Below are 15508 nucleotides of genomic sequence, written 5' to 3'. Positions count from 1 at the left end.
ATAACTCACTAAAACCCACTGCTGCTTTTCTTTCGTGTCTGACTGAGTCTTCTCAGGTTGAATTAATACCTGTCTATGGCTGTCTCTGCTTTCAGCGCTTCAGTCCAGCCAATTTGTGCAGGTGATCTAAGACCCATAGTGTGCAAGGGGAGCCATAACGGCACATTACGAAAGTGGAAGGTCTGCCACGTGCTTGTCTCCATGTTAACGGTAAATGATCACTTTATTATATAGCACTTTTCCACCTTCAAGTCGCTCAAAGCGCTTTACATCAAGGAACCACTCACCCATTCACACGAACATTCATACACTAGAGTACGCAGACACTGGGAGTGAGGCGGGTCGTGTCCAAGTGTCTTGCCCAAGGACACAACAACAGCATTCACCCGTGGATCTGACCACTTTACCGATGATGTTTATGTGGGATGAACACTATCAACTGAGCTACAGTCCAGAGATGATAAAAGTTGTGTCTGGAATCTTTCACTGTATGGGATTACAGTTTTCTATGTCCATCAAGTTACAGGTCAGATCTGTGGAGAGCAAAATTTAGTTTTTTAAGAGACATTTCGCAATACAACATTGATAATTTGATAAAGGCAAGACAGGTTGATGGTTTAATACCAAACTGTGGAACATTCTAAACAAAGTAATAAGATCGGACCCCTGTACTTGAAAAGTTTCATAGTGTGCCTTTAGCGTTTAAACTGAGGTAAATGGTTGTGACTCCAGTGTGTGTGGAGATATTGCTTGTTTGCCTCGGAGAATACATAGAATGGAAGTGAATGACGATGACTTTGAGTGCAATACAAGAAGGCCATTCCTCTGTTAATTACTGAGTTAATGACACACTATGCTCCAGTGGACACGCACACACACCCGTAAACACACACTGAAAACACATGGACACATACGCTGTCAGGACACACACATGCATATGCACACAAATTCTCTCAGGACACACACGCACACACGCTGTCAGGACACACACAGAAGGATGACGTCTGGCTGGGCTCTCACGCAGTGTCGCAGGCTGCTATGCAAAGAGCTTGACAGCAAGATATCGGCTAACAGCGACACACACACGCACATAACAGCACACAGCAGTGGAGACAGCAAACCTCATCAGGCTGCCTTTAATGAAGTCACTTGTCCCAAACAGAAAAAGCGACGAAACGGAGGGATGAGAGAGGAGGAGGGGAGGAGGAGGACAAGGTCGCTGGGATTGATGACGCTCATTAGCCTAATAAGGTACTTTAATGAAGCGCACCCAACACTCGGCAGTGCCACGCAGTCCCAGCACACACCTCAATAGTTTGTGAAGTTTTGTTGTTCTATTTACCAAGCAGAAGGAAATTTGCGCAACTTTACTTTTTGTTTTAACAAGTAAAATGAATTGTATAGCTTTTGTTCTACTAATAGCCTGTGAGATTAGACTGAGATAGTGCAATTAATGATTATCAATATTTAAATAGCTGGAAACTCCAAGGGCAATTACGAGATTATAGTTCATTATCTAAAACTGGACACTCTTCCAGTCTGCTAACAAAACCGTAATCTTCGGATTGAAAAAAAAAAATCCATGTCCGGAAGTAGGCCTGTCATGATAATTACTATATTGACTTATCGTTCAATATGTGAAAGCTCGAACAATATTTTTTGGGGTCAGTATTTATTGTGTGTACTTTGCACTACTGAGAAATTTTTGGTTATTTTTTAGCTACATGATAAGATTTAAGGATGAATAAATAAATATTTTATGACTCATGATTTTTAACAAAATTGTAGATATAGAATAGTTTTTATGGTTTAAATCTGTGCTTTGGTTTTTGTATCCGTGGCATAAATTTGTTTCAATTTTATCGTTTCTCATCTATATTTACTTCAACGATACAGGGTGTTCATAAAGTCTCTTCCCAATTAAAGAAAACATATTGCAAAAGACAAATAAAAGGCCAATGATAAGATGTATTAATCAGACTTGTTCTATTGTTTACAAAGGTTTTTTTTTTGGCTTTGTTTAATGCACCTTTATATGAGCACCATAAGTCTGACGAAGCACATCAAGACCGTATTTGATTTCTTGATTTCATATTCACTGTAGCATAGCCTCATCAATGGCTTCAATCGTATCTGTGTCTTTTGCTTTAGTTCAGCAATGTGCTATATCTTTTTTCAATACGTGATATCTTTAACATAGCCCCACAGAAACAACTCCAGAGGTGTGATATCTGGTGAACGTGGTGTCTACGGTCTTGGTCCATCCCTTCCAGTCCAGTGGTCTAGAAATCTCGAGGAACTCATGAACATGCAGACCCCAATGTGGTGGGGGGCCATCTTGCTGGAAAATGGCTGGTTGAAGGTCCTGTTGTGGTGCCACATATTCAGTCAAAAGGTCAAGGTAAACATTTGCAGTAACTGATCTCTTGTGGGAGAAAAATTTGCCAACAATTCGACTGCACATGTGATCAAAAAACTTTTACAACCAGTGAGTACAATATAACAAATCTAATTAATATATCTTATAAATTGCCTTTGTAATTACATTTTAAAATTGTAAAGGGGCTTTGTGGACACCCTGTATTGAACTTATACAGAAGTCATTTTTTTAGACTTTGTGCTGGGGTAAAAACATCAAATTAACGTGACTACAAAATAAGATCTAAAAAAGCAGTAAAGCATTCTTACTACTCACCTCTCCATCTGACGACTGCAGCAGGAGATCTTTTCTACAGGACGCTGTGAAGTCCCCAACGCCCGCATTGATCTCCACTCCTCTGGGCGCCTCCAGGGTCAGGGTCCGAGTGGGGGATTCCAGCCTGGAAAACACAAAACGTTTTTTTTTTGTGAGCAGTCATGCATGCGGTCATACCTGCACAGCCCCATTACCAAAGGATCAATAAAGACCTGAGCGAGAACCGCATCTACAACAAGCCGCTCAATGAAACAGAGACTCTGAAGGTTAGACAAACAGGACCAAGGAAAATGTGCCCCTCTAAAGAGACGTGGAGTAGAATATAAAGCAGTTATATTATGATCCTTCATAACAAAAGGGTGATGGGACTTTTGGCTCTTTTATGGGATCTGAATCTTTTAGATCCATTGATATAAAAGAGCTGTTCAAAACAATGTCTCTTTCACTGTTTATTTATATGACAGGCCCCAAAGTGAGAACTCATTTAACAACAAACTAAGAGAAATGACCAAGGCTGAGATCTGTTTAAAATGGTTCAAACTGAGAGTGGGAGAATATTTGCTTTTTAGAATGATGCATAATCGAAATCAAACGTTGCAGTACAATAATAATTTTTAAACTTTATGCTATGATGCCAGATCTTGTGTTGCCTTGTCTGCTTCTGCTCTGATTCTTGTGAAAAAGATCCAGCTCTTTCAGAAAATGAGATTCGGTTCCATCTGTTCAGGTTAAGGACATAGAGTGTATATACATAAATGGACATAGCTAACGCGCTGGCCGCTGTGCTCCAAATGGGACGTGATCATGGGTGTGCTTCCGGCTCCATCGACTCCAATTCACTTTACATTTAAATCACAGTCACATCACTAGGTGGAAAGGGAACTCTTGAACTCTTTATTGTTCTTGGCTCACCACCACCACCAAAACATAAAAACAACACAGTGACAACATAAATAGCACAGAGGTAGTACTGGTCCTTTAGAATACAACGCCTACGTTCTAAAACTCACTCATTTCTGTGTCAACACGTCAACTCCCGCAGCATTCAAGATGAAAAACACATTTTGTTGCCAGTGGGAATCCCAGAATACAGAAGCTATTGCTGGGTTTCAGGTGACATCACAACATCCTATAGGCCAAACCTACTTAATACAGATGGGGGGAAGCTAAAAACACAGAATTTTGTTGTAATACACTGAGTTCTGTGGTCTAAACACTAAAAGAAATGATCAGAGTCAACGTTTGTGTGTCTAGCTTTTGGATATTTCACGGTCAGTGTAATCAATAGTGAAAACTGACTCTTGCCCCCATTTGAGAGTATCGTCATGACATTCTAGACTATGAAAACCACCAATATTCTCTGCTTTATTTAGTGTTCTTTCTCTACACGAACATTTGACCTTTTAAACCAAACAACTCGAGAACAATGCCATTACAAAGGGTCCATTCCAAACAGTCTGCGCTATCCTTGTCAGTCTTTAAAAACACAAGTCCAGTTACAGAATAGGAATATAAGAACCAGTCCAAACAGGGAAAATATTAATCCAACTCAGATAATTATTTAAAATTGATGAATGGTGTTTTTTGACTGGGGTCTGCAGCAAAAATTGTGATCAACAGAAGGGAAAAAGATCAAGTTTTTATTTATTTTTGTCTTTCTTTGACCAAATCGCCCAGTCCTAACATTGCTTCCCTCACCACAGCATGGCAGCCAAATCCTAAGAAAACCAAATCTAATTAGCTCTGTCAACACAACCGCTCATAACACACAAGCAGTAAGATACAATTCAAGAAGAAGCATATAAGGACATTAGTTTATTAGCATTTTTTTTTTTTACTTTTAAGCCCTGATGAAGACACTCGAAATGCGTAGGCTGATCCATGTCTTAATAAAGGAAGGAAAGGAAAGAATTTTTCTACAAAAGAGTGCCTCAGATTTTTTCACACTAACATTCCCATCTTCACGTCGGTATGTGCTAAGCGGAATCTCTGTTCCTCTAGGGATATTAGTTTATTTAGAAATTACAATCTGAGCGTGGGAACCTGCTTAAATAGCAACAAATGCAATGACGCACAAAGATAAAACGGAATAAAATGGAAACAGCTCAGATAAATGTCTCTCCAAACATATATTGACCCTGAAAATGAGTGAAAGCAGGATAAGTACTCTGCACTTTAATGCACTCTAAACCAGCTCAGTGTCCCTCTCCTTGAAGCGCACTGTAAAGGATCACTAACTAAGGCCTTTGAACACAGCATGAGGACGAGATTAAACAGTGTTGTGGCGTTCGATAAGCACACTGCTTTGCTCAAGGGCATGCTGGCACTTCAAATTAAATACACATTTTGGCAAAGCAGAAAGAAAAGCAAATGATGAAGTTTACCCAATATAAGCACTAATAACAAAGCTGGAGTGCGCACTAGGAGCACTTTCACAAATGCTTTCACAAACGCTTTGTTTAAGGGCAGCTCAGATGGGTTTTTACCAAGTCCTGCTGAGAATGGAAGGACCAGAGGGGAGATTGGCAGTAAATGATGTCAAATGGTCTGTGTGACAAAATGAGGCAGACAACTTCAACGCTAGCAACAAAGAGACAGAGTGTAAACAAAATGAAACTCTGCAACAACTTTCACAAAACAACTTTCACAAAAAAGTGAAATAAATACAAATGCATGCTTCTGTATCAAGCTGGACTACTTACACTGTGGAATTTTCCGTCCAATTATGACAAATTTTAGTGCATGATAGTTTTAAAAGCGGCTCCTTTGTGTCTATGTCATGCAGTGTACACGGAGTTATGAGCGGCCATCACCAAATCATGATGGTGCGGCCACAGGGACATCACACACGTTTGATATTTGTCGTGAGTCCGACGGCTCCTGAAGCCGGGTGTGAGGCTCAGGGGTGAGCTGGACCTCTGATAACACTTCAACACGTCACGAGACACACGAGAGTCAAAAAAGTTGAGTGGAAAAAGCCTCTAAACAAAGCAGTGCTAAAGTTAACAGTGCCAGTGGGTTTGCAAATGTATTTCTAAGATGTTGAGAGAGTTTAAACACAATGTATGATAAAATAGTGAAGTCACAATGTGTCCAGAGTAAACAGCCTCCTCTGGGTCACGTCCCTCGTACACTGTGAGCAGGTCAGTGTATAGGGCCTTGGCTCCTTACAGTCTGAGCCCCGTCGTGAGCTTCGGCTCTCTTTGTATAAGACTCACAACAAACCAATAACATCTGAATGGAAACAAGCAAGTGGCTGAACCCCACCAGAAAATGTACACTGTACACTTTTGAATCATTTTTGAATATTTATGTTGACGGCCAACCTTCAGATCAGTGGACAAACACTCTACCAAGTGAACTACTACGCCCTGTCTAAGCATGGTAAATGTTATTGTGTCGTGATTATGATTATATTAGATGTGATTATATTGATGGTATAATGCCATATTGTGCAACATTCTAGACAAATTAATACGATCAGGCCTCTCCACCTGAAAAGTTTCATAGTTTGCCTTTAACATTTAAACTGAGGGAAATAGTTCTGACTCCAGTTTGTGTTGAATCATTTGAATCTGATGCTTTTCAATAAATACGATTTTGTTTTGTTTACACGTCTTTTTCATTTGTCTGTATTCACCTTGTTGTGGAAGTTGCCGTGGGCATCATTCGGGTGGTATTATTTTGCATGGGGCTGCCGATCTTGACAGTAAATAAATTCTATTTGGACTATTATGGCGCTTTACTCAAATCAACCTACTTTATCAGATTTTACTACCAAAACTTAACCAGAAATGCCACTACAAAGAAAGCACAGTTTAGCAATTAGCTGCAAAAGTGGGTGGAGTCGTATAAAGTCCATGGTTGCTATAGGCTCTTTAACTGCAGACTTGTGTTAACGTCCTTTGTACTTGGGAGTCCTGGGATGATGATGATGTAGCCATAGCTCGGAGGCTCAAACAAGCAGAAACCGTTTCACTGGTGTGAGTTTGAATCTGCACAAACATTAGTTGACAGAGAAATCCTCCCTTGGCTCCAGTTTTTTCATGTTTGGTTGCTCCCAAGTAATGAACACACTTTAGAAGAAGCCTGTACTCCGACGCTGCTACGTCTCTACTGCCACAGTTTTCAAGGTGTTTAGGCTTTATTAGCTTTTTTTTTTCTTGTCCTTTCATTTTTTTTGTTCAAGTCGATCACCTTGAAGAGCCACTTTAGTCTGGTGAACACTGTTGGGCAAAGGAAAAAGCATCAAGTAATTGACTGGAGTAATTTAATTTATGCAGTTAAACAGGATTGGAGACGTTTTCACCAAAAAGGCCCAAAGAAGAGCACCTTGTAAATGCCAAGTTAATGTCACTTGATTTAGAAAACACTTTGAGGAGAAGGGGATTTGCATCTGAATACAGTCATAACACTTACTTGGATTACCTGCTTAAATGGAACACAGTTGTCAGTACAACACAGGAGCAGGGAATAAGAAGAAGCAAAACAAACATGTATATGTAGTGAAAGAGTTCTGCACAATGTTTTGGAGTTTTGTTTTTCCTTTAAAAATAAGTGTATGGACAAAAGACACACTGAGGAACAAATGCACATATAGTCCAATGATGTTAATTGGGTCTTCAGTTAATTTATTTGATTAGATTATTTTTCAGACCAAGGTTTAGTTTGTTTTCATGCCTGACAGTTTGGACTGCTCACTAGCGCTCATCCGCAGAGTGGTCATGTGATGTCGCCGTGACGTGTGCAGTCAGCTGATTTAAACAGGTTGTCGCGTTGTCTTCCTACTCATGGAGGCAGGACAACAGCACCATCTGCAGTCTGACTTCTTCAGGACTATATCCCAGGTGTGTGGGAGTTAAAGTGTCTCTGTATTTTTATTGCCTCCTTAATCTAGCAACAATGTTTGTCATCCTTTGTCCCAGTGATTTGTGCTCTGTCCTAGTCTATAATGTGCTTCTCTCTTTTACACTGGTCAGAAATGGTTGATTTGACTTGCTGCTGTTCTGCTTTGTGTTTTGTTACTCGTGTACACGCCTTCGCTGTTTCCTTCTCACATTCTGGCCTATGTTCCTTTTTTGTACTGAATGCTCTCCCTGTTTCCCAGATGTATGTTTTATTGCAAGACAGTCAGGGTGTTTTGTACATCGCATTACATTAGTTCTCCGGTTCTATTTTAGCTTATAATAATGCAATGATTAAAGGATACAAAAATCTTACAAACATAAGTACTCTTACTGTTTATCTAGGCTGTTGGAAGGCACGATATAAACTCCCACTGATTGATTGTCAACTTAAGTCATAGTTTAAGACTAGACTGAAAACCCACCTCTTCTCCCTGGCATTTAATACTAGTTAGACAGTATATCTTTGTGTTTTATTGTTCTTTTTCCATGTACCCTATTATCTGTATATTTGCGTTTTGTTGACTCAGCTGAAGTTGTTTTAAATGTGCTATTTAACTAAACTTGAATTGAACTGTAGAATAGAACTTTTTTCTCATTTATTCGTCATCACCGCTAACGTCTGTAAATTGGTTGGAATATACCATTTTTAGCTGCTAACTCATTTCTAACTCATTTTTCATGATGGTAAACGGTCACATTTTTTATATAGCACTTTTCCACCTTCAAGGCATTCAAAGTGCTATAGATCAAGGAACCACTCACCCATTCACTCACACATTCATATACTAGCTCACACAGATACTGGGGGCAAGGTGAGTTAAGTGTCTTGTCCAAGGCTGCAATGACAGTATTCATCTGTGGGATCTGGAATCACACTGCCAACCTGTGGAGCAGTGGCTACTCTACAAATGATATTTATGTCGAGCGTGAGATTCGATTCAGTGGACAAACACTCTACCAACTGAGCTACTGTCACCCCTCAATTATTAATTCCAAACTATTGTTTTGAAGACCTCAGTTTCCAATTTTTCCCTTGCCAGTTTGTCATGTTTTCCTCCTGTAGCTTGGTGACCCTGGTAAAGCCCCAGCAGAGGTGTTGGTTGTGGGGGAATCTGGAGGTGGATTAGAGGTGAGAGCAGGTTTGCTGCTGTGCACCGCTGAGCATACAGCTCCAATAATAAGAGCTGGAAGCAGACACTTCACATTGGCCTGACTTATCGATTGGGTGAGTCCGCATTGTAGCAGTCAAGGGTTAATAAGCGCTCAAAACAACCTGGGAGTGTGCACAACTGCTCTAATGGACACGTTAAAAAAAACAGGTAAATGCACGTGTATGTATTTGTGTGTGTTTTTGCAGAATACTATAGGAGAGAAGAGGAAGATTACTGGTCTATGCAGCGGTAATGTGTGATGTGTGGGTTTGACAGCCAAAGCTATTACAGTGATGTGGCTGCAGGCTGAGAGCAGTGTTGATGGGCAGCTGTGCACATACGGACTGACCATCTATCACAGAGCGTCTCTCTCCATCGCCATGTCAACTGTTTGCCTTCACCGCCGTTCAAACTCACTCATCTATTTCCTGCACAAAACACCCTGCTATTACTCCTTCACCTCGACTTTAGTCAAGTGCTTTCAAAATTACATCGAAATGCTCCGGACACATGTCAAGAGGGGCAGCTCAAATCCTCATGTTATCTGGAGGAGGACCTGACTACCTCTAATGGTGCACATCAAAGCCTTCCAGACCGGGACAGGCTCAAGAGGAGGTTATTGCCACTATTCATTTGTATACGCTGTCTATAAATAGTTTTGCAGCTGCCTTTAACAAAAAGTAGTGTGGTTCCCATGACAACTTTTATATCGGTAACATTTGTAAATTTGTCTTAAAATGATTGAAAGCGCAAAACCTGAAGCGGAGGGTCGGCGCCAGACATTGTCGCTCTTCAATGGGGGTTCTCACTTAACATTTTAATTTAAGAGTCTTACACGGATGCCAGCACACGCCTTCTCCCTACTATGTTTGCAAGTTTAAATGTAGTTAGCCCTTCTGGTGATTTAAGAAAACTACGTGCTATGAAAGTGGGGCAAAAATCTTTCGGGGAGCTATGAGGAAGCATTGGCCATTCTTACGGAGGACAGGGCCCCCCTCAAGCCCCCGTTCCTCCCTCTCCTGGCACCGCCCCTGCTGAAGTGTCTGATGTAATGGCTGATGGGTTCTGACTGTGATAATTTCGTCGATCATGCTGAACTAATGGCCATTTAAAAGTTCAAGAACATTCAATTGTCGATTTTTATAGTTCATCTTTTGTGCAGATTTTTTGGTTATAAAGACCTTGATATTTAGATTTGATGTCAGTTACTCATTGGAAATTGGTTATGGTCCATTTCATTTTGCCTCCAGTTTCCTCCTTTCCGTAAGTTTGCACATTCTGTTGACAGAGCATTGTTTACTGCCCTATTGCACACACTTCTTACTGATTCATACTCCTTCTCTGACAACTTTATTCCTGTTTTTCTCCAGCGCTGCCATTGCTGGGACAGTGGCAATATTCAGTTATTAAGAGCATCCATATCGTGTTCTAGATGGGAGCCTGCAGTCGTGGCGTATACAGTTAAATTGTCTATACAGATGCTAATGCTAACAACAATGAAAGCGTGTCTCACAGCACGGCTCTCAGCCAAACTCTTGGACAAAGAGCTTAATGCTTTTTGGCCCATGAATAGGATGGATGTGCTTCATAATGAAATAGCCCTGAACGTCGTTAACAGCTGAAATATTAGGTTTGAGGTTTCATACAAGTTTGGCTATGATTAACTTAGATGTAATTTATGTTTTCAAAGATAGTCTGGAGGCTTGTATTAAAACAGGGGCAGTTTATTGCTCGTCCAAGAGTAATGTTGTTTTTAATTTATGATTTATGCCCATGTAGCCATCAGCATTCTGAGGACAACAGCGGTGCTTTTAAAGAGTGGATCAAACAAGAGCACCAAGAGGTAGCTGTGAATTATATTGTTTTTGAAAGTTTGTTTATGCACCGTGCTGCAATGTGCAAAATCACTCTTTGATGCTCTTTAAAAGTAGATATACTTTTAAGACTAATTAACTTCTAATGATCACCATTTTTAACATCACTTTATTACATTCAATTACAGAGTTTTTCACAGTGATTATGTATTTTATTTTTTATTTTTTTATGTTTTAGTTTGAAAATGTGTAATGACCAAAGTTGAGCTGCAAAAACACAAACATAACACTCATACTAATACAACACAATGAAACCCATCACTGTATTCTCTATGAAAAAGTGTCTGTTAGAACTGCAGTGTATGAAATGTCTATAATCTATAAGGGACTACTTCAAAAACTCAAACTCACCTACCTGTTAAGAATTGATAGCTGCACCAAAACTGAGACAGGAAAGATCTTTTATCTGTTTTGCTTCACAAACATGGAATACACTCCAAGGGAAAGGCAAAACTGGATACTTTAGTGCCACAATCGCAGTTTAGTAATCTGGTAACCAACTTTTACACACACACCTGCAGCTGCTTTTAATGTTTTATATAGATTTGTGCACTTATTTGTTTTGTTTGATTTGTGTCTGCGTAGTATTTTGAAAAGGGCACCCATGAAAAAAGAGTAAGTGCTCTCACTAGGTCTCCCTGTAGAAATAAAGAAGAAAGAAATTAAGTTTTGCGTATTTTTGTCTGCGTACACTGGTGTATGAAAGTGTGAGTGAATGGGTGAGTGATTCCTTGATATAAAGACCTTTGAGTGTCTTGGAAGTGGAAAAGCGCTATATAAAAACGAGAATCTGTTTGGCATCAGTGGAGCCGTTATCAAATATTGCAAAACCAAAACAAAAAAATCGTGATGCAAAGAAAGCAGGTTATGTCTTCTTTAATTCTCCATGATTATTTCTGTACGATAACAATTGTGTGAAGAAAACTGACCATTCAAGACACTTATTTCTCAAAAGCAAGAACCATATTGCACTTTGTATTTCCTGTTGGTAATAACATTATATAAAGTCCCACATTGAGAGTCACATAAAGTTTCTGGTCAGGCCTGGGTGTTTTTTTTTCCCCCGTAGCTGATAGTGGAGTCTGCAGCGGCTCTTATCTTCACTATTCATTATTATTATAGAAAACTGCCTTCCTTCCCGTCAGCATCCAATTCTTACATTAATTCTCTCTTTCTTCTCCCTCCTTCCCTCAGTGTACACCCCCAAACTCATATATCAGTTTTGACCTTCAGATGCGACAAGACCATTTTATACCGCGTCCATATTTGTCCAACCTGACAAGATAAGCAGGATAGAAATACATCAGTGCAAAAATGGGTTTATCTTAATTCATTTTTGGGGGAAAAACAGAGAAAGAGGAAGAGGACAAAGAGGCAAAGGAAAATAGCAGACAAAAGCAGATGATTTCATGGAAGTCTTCAGTAAGTGTGATAGCAGCTTATAAAGACACTACAAGAATTAATAAGGACTTTGATTTGCTTCAGCTGTCGTTTATACGTCTTAGTGAGGAGCGGAGCTGACTGGATGTGCTAAAGGAGCAGGCCAACCAATAAAAGAGCCTTTACAATTGATTTTGTTACGAGTTGGACTGGCCAACATAAACCTGATGCAAAAACAGTTTGTAAAAGATAAGAGAGGCCTTATTACTAAACATATACTAATCAGCATTGTGATACATTTTACAGCTTAGTAAAGACAAAAAAATAGAAAAAATTAAATAATACATCATTGTCCAGATAGAGTCTATGGAGCCAGAAGCACGCCCTTGATCACTTCCTATTAGGAACACAGTTGCTAGTAGGTTGATGTGACGCCCATTTTCGGCATTATCACTTTAAATTCATTTCTAAATAAAATTTTTCTTCCTCCAAAATTGAACTGAACTGTGCACAAATATGTGTTCTATAGATTACAGACAGTTTTAGAATGAAGTTGTATTTCATGTTTTGGTTTTTTAGCAGTAAAATGTCGTGCTGTGTGAATGAGTCTGTTGTGTCAGAGACAGTTATAAAGGTGTTTGCATAAAGAAAAGCATGTTTACATTATTTAATAAAATGACACCTTTATCTCTGATTTAAAACTATAAAAGATATAAACAGTTTAATGCTGTAATCCAAAGTCTGTCCTGCGGTGTGACATGAAAAATCACATATTTAAAAAGACAGCTACACAAAAACAGAAGGAGCTTATGTGATATGTATGCACCAGGAAGAGCTCTGGGGCTAAAGGTTAAAGCTACAAGTTGAAAGAAATAATGATCACATTCTTATTTCTGTAAAATTCAACTTTTCTGAAAAACTTTGAACACGCTCCAGTTTGATGTGCTGTGGTGTGGCAGCTGTATTTCCTCGCAAAAATACTACTGATTGTTAAAAAGATGTTCTTTAAAGCTAATTTAAGAATTATGTAACTGCCCCAGCTTAAAGACATATTAAGTCATTTATTAGAATTTTTAACATGACAAATGTGTAGTGAGTGTCCAGAGGAGAGACAGGAGAGATCCCACCACAGGTTTAAATGTCTCAACTCAAAAGAGCTACACAAAAACTGTTACAATGTTTGTGAAAAGGCTCTTTACAGTTGTGATAGAACTGATTTGTTTTTGAATTTTTTTTATTTTGTTACAAAGGCGTGTCACACAGCAGGACAGAAAAAAGCCGTTACAGCCCCATGTACAATAAGTGGCTCTGACTAGGCCTGTCGTTTCGATATATCACTGAAGTAAATATAGATGATAAACTATAATATTGAAACAAATTTATGGCCTTGACATAAAAACCTAAGAGCAAATTTAAACTACAAAAAACATTCTAAATGTACAATATAGTCAAAAAATATTGAGCTGCAGTAAATAAACAGCAGAATAAAACACTTTTGCATATGTAATGAGTCATAAAAGTTATTTATTCAATCATTTATGGGTTAAATCTTATCACAGAGCCAAAAAATAACCAAAAATGTGACAGTAATGCAAAGAAAATGTACACATAATAAATATTGACCCCAAAAAAATCATTCCAGCTTTCATATACTGAACGATAAGTCTATAGTAATGATCGTGGCAGGCCAAGCTATGACTATGGCCTTGTGCAGTGCAGCATATGATAATAAATGATTGGTATTAAATAAGGCAATACTGTAAACATTATGCAGAGTTATTAATAAACAATATAAACAAAACATTACAGTAAGACTTTAATATGTTGAATATAAATGTAAATTGGTTTCAGTGGGCCTTGATTTGTTACATTTGTTTTTAAGTCAGTCTCCAATACGTGACCAAACACGGGGCTGAGTGTTGTTCCTATAGGGGCTCTATATAGTGATGTTACACAGTGGTCTAAGCCGCAGTGTAAATAACGTATACATTGAATCACCCGCATCCTCCGTACAGTGAGAGTCCTGAATATGTTCTCAAATGTCAAAACACAACACCATAGAAAATGCCTTCACATGTAATATTTATCAAGACAGGTCTGTTTGTCTTGTGTGAACATCTTTACACTTTAACCATTACAAGGTTTCAAACATGATGCCTCTGCTTGGGTCCTGTCTAGAACCAGGAAGTATGAGCACATAAGTCCCGCGCTCAGGTCTCTGCACTGGCTAATGTCTTATTCTGTGCTATACAAATAAACTTGCCTTACCTTATTATTTTCCTTAGGTTTTTGTAAGCTATCTTTGAACATTTAAGTATCTTGAGATATTTTTCCTCATGCACATCTTGTGTTGTCAAAGATCTTCAATGAACTGACTTTAAGTGTGATTGATATTTCTCAGAAGTCTTAGCTGACATTCACAGTGCCCTTTTCTCTCCTTCAGAACCGCACAGGCCACACCACCTCATCGCCACAAAGCCGTTTTAGGACGCCAACTTTAACCTTTTAATGCTTACTTCTCCATCATTTGCCTCAACCGCTCTGTTTTTTTCTACCCAAATAAATCACCCGCAAATCTTCGTGATGCCGAGCGGTAAGGCTGGAACTAGGAAAATAGACATCCTTTGACATCGCTGATATAAACCAGACTGAACACAGAAAGATGGCCCTTTTCAAGCGTCAGGCGTTGGTATGCGTAAATCGGATCGCAAAACCTGCAAGAGGAATGCCTTGGGCTGTTGTAAAAAGTTGTAAAAATCCCAGCTGGGTTACTGAGGTGGGACAGGACAGAGTCAAGGTACATTAGAGATCTGGCTTTGTGGAAAATGACGGCCAGAGCTGGGTATTTTACAGCACGTTTGGTCCGCTCAAGGAAAAGTTTGAGCTGAGCGACTGAATACAACAAAGTGTGTATTTGCCATGAGTCTGTGCACTTTAATGATGACTAGAGCAAAGCAAAACGCGCAACTTATTAAGGTAAATGGTCACTTCAAAACGCTTTACACCAACAAACCACTCACACATTCATACACCAGTGTACGCAGACACTGTGGACAAATGCTCTACCAACTGAGCCACTGTTAATAGTTATATAACTAAGATATTATCCCTGATGCCCTTCCTATCGCACCAAGCCACAATCTTTGACTAGATCAGAGTAACTTTTATCACCACAGAGACAATAGCTGACACCACCAGGTCATCTGTAAAGAGCAAAGAACATAGTCGATCAATCTCCTCCGTGACATTTTATTTATTTATTTATTTAGAAAAGGGACAGTGCATATTAATGAACATAAGATACATATGTAAATATGCCAGATTTTAGCCACAGGCTAGTTTCCATCTGTTGTCCCTGGACAGGTTGATAGTCACATTTAACATAAAATACCACATACACAAAATACAGTCAAATACATACAGGGCAGGACAGAAGCCAAGTCAAAAACATAAACTCAGGAGGGTAACTACAACTTTTAAAGTGCTGTGTGCATTGCACAA

At 39.2% G+C, this 15508-nt stretch overlaps 1 protein-coding gene across 1 annotated transcript in view; it reads right to left on the bottom strand.

The window, feature by feature from the left end:
• LOC117377801 (zeta-sarcoglycan) overlaps nt 1-15508 on the bottom strand; it is a 150800-nt gene that overhangs the window by 14067 nt on the left and 121225 nt on the right. The window contains exon 7 of the mRNA XM_055221863.1: nt 2696-2819. Within this exon, the coding sequence (XP_055077838.1) occupies nt 2696-2819 (124 nt within the window). The remainder of the gene's footprint in view (nt 1-2695; nt 2820-15508) is intronic.

Source organism: Periophthalmus magnuspinnatus, chromosome 1 (assembly GCF_009829125.3).
Source record: "Periophthalmus magnuspinnatus isolate fPerMag1 chromosome 1, fPerMag1.2.pri, whole genome shotgun sequence".
Taxonomy (NCBI): Eukaryota; Metazoa; Chordata; class Actinopteri; order Gobiiformes; family Gobiidae; genus Periophthalmus; species Periophthalmus magnuspinnatus.
The sequence above is the reverse complement of the archived record's forward strand: the minus strand, read 5'-3'. Positions and strand labels throughout refer to the sequence as shown.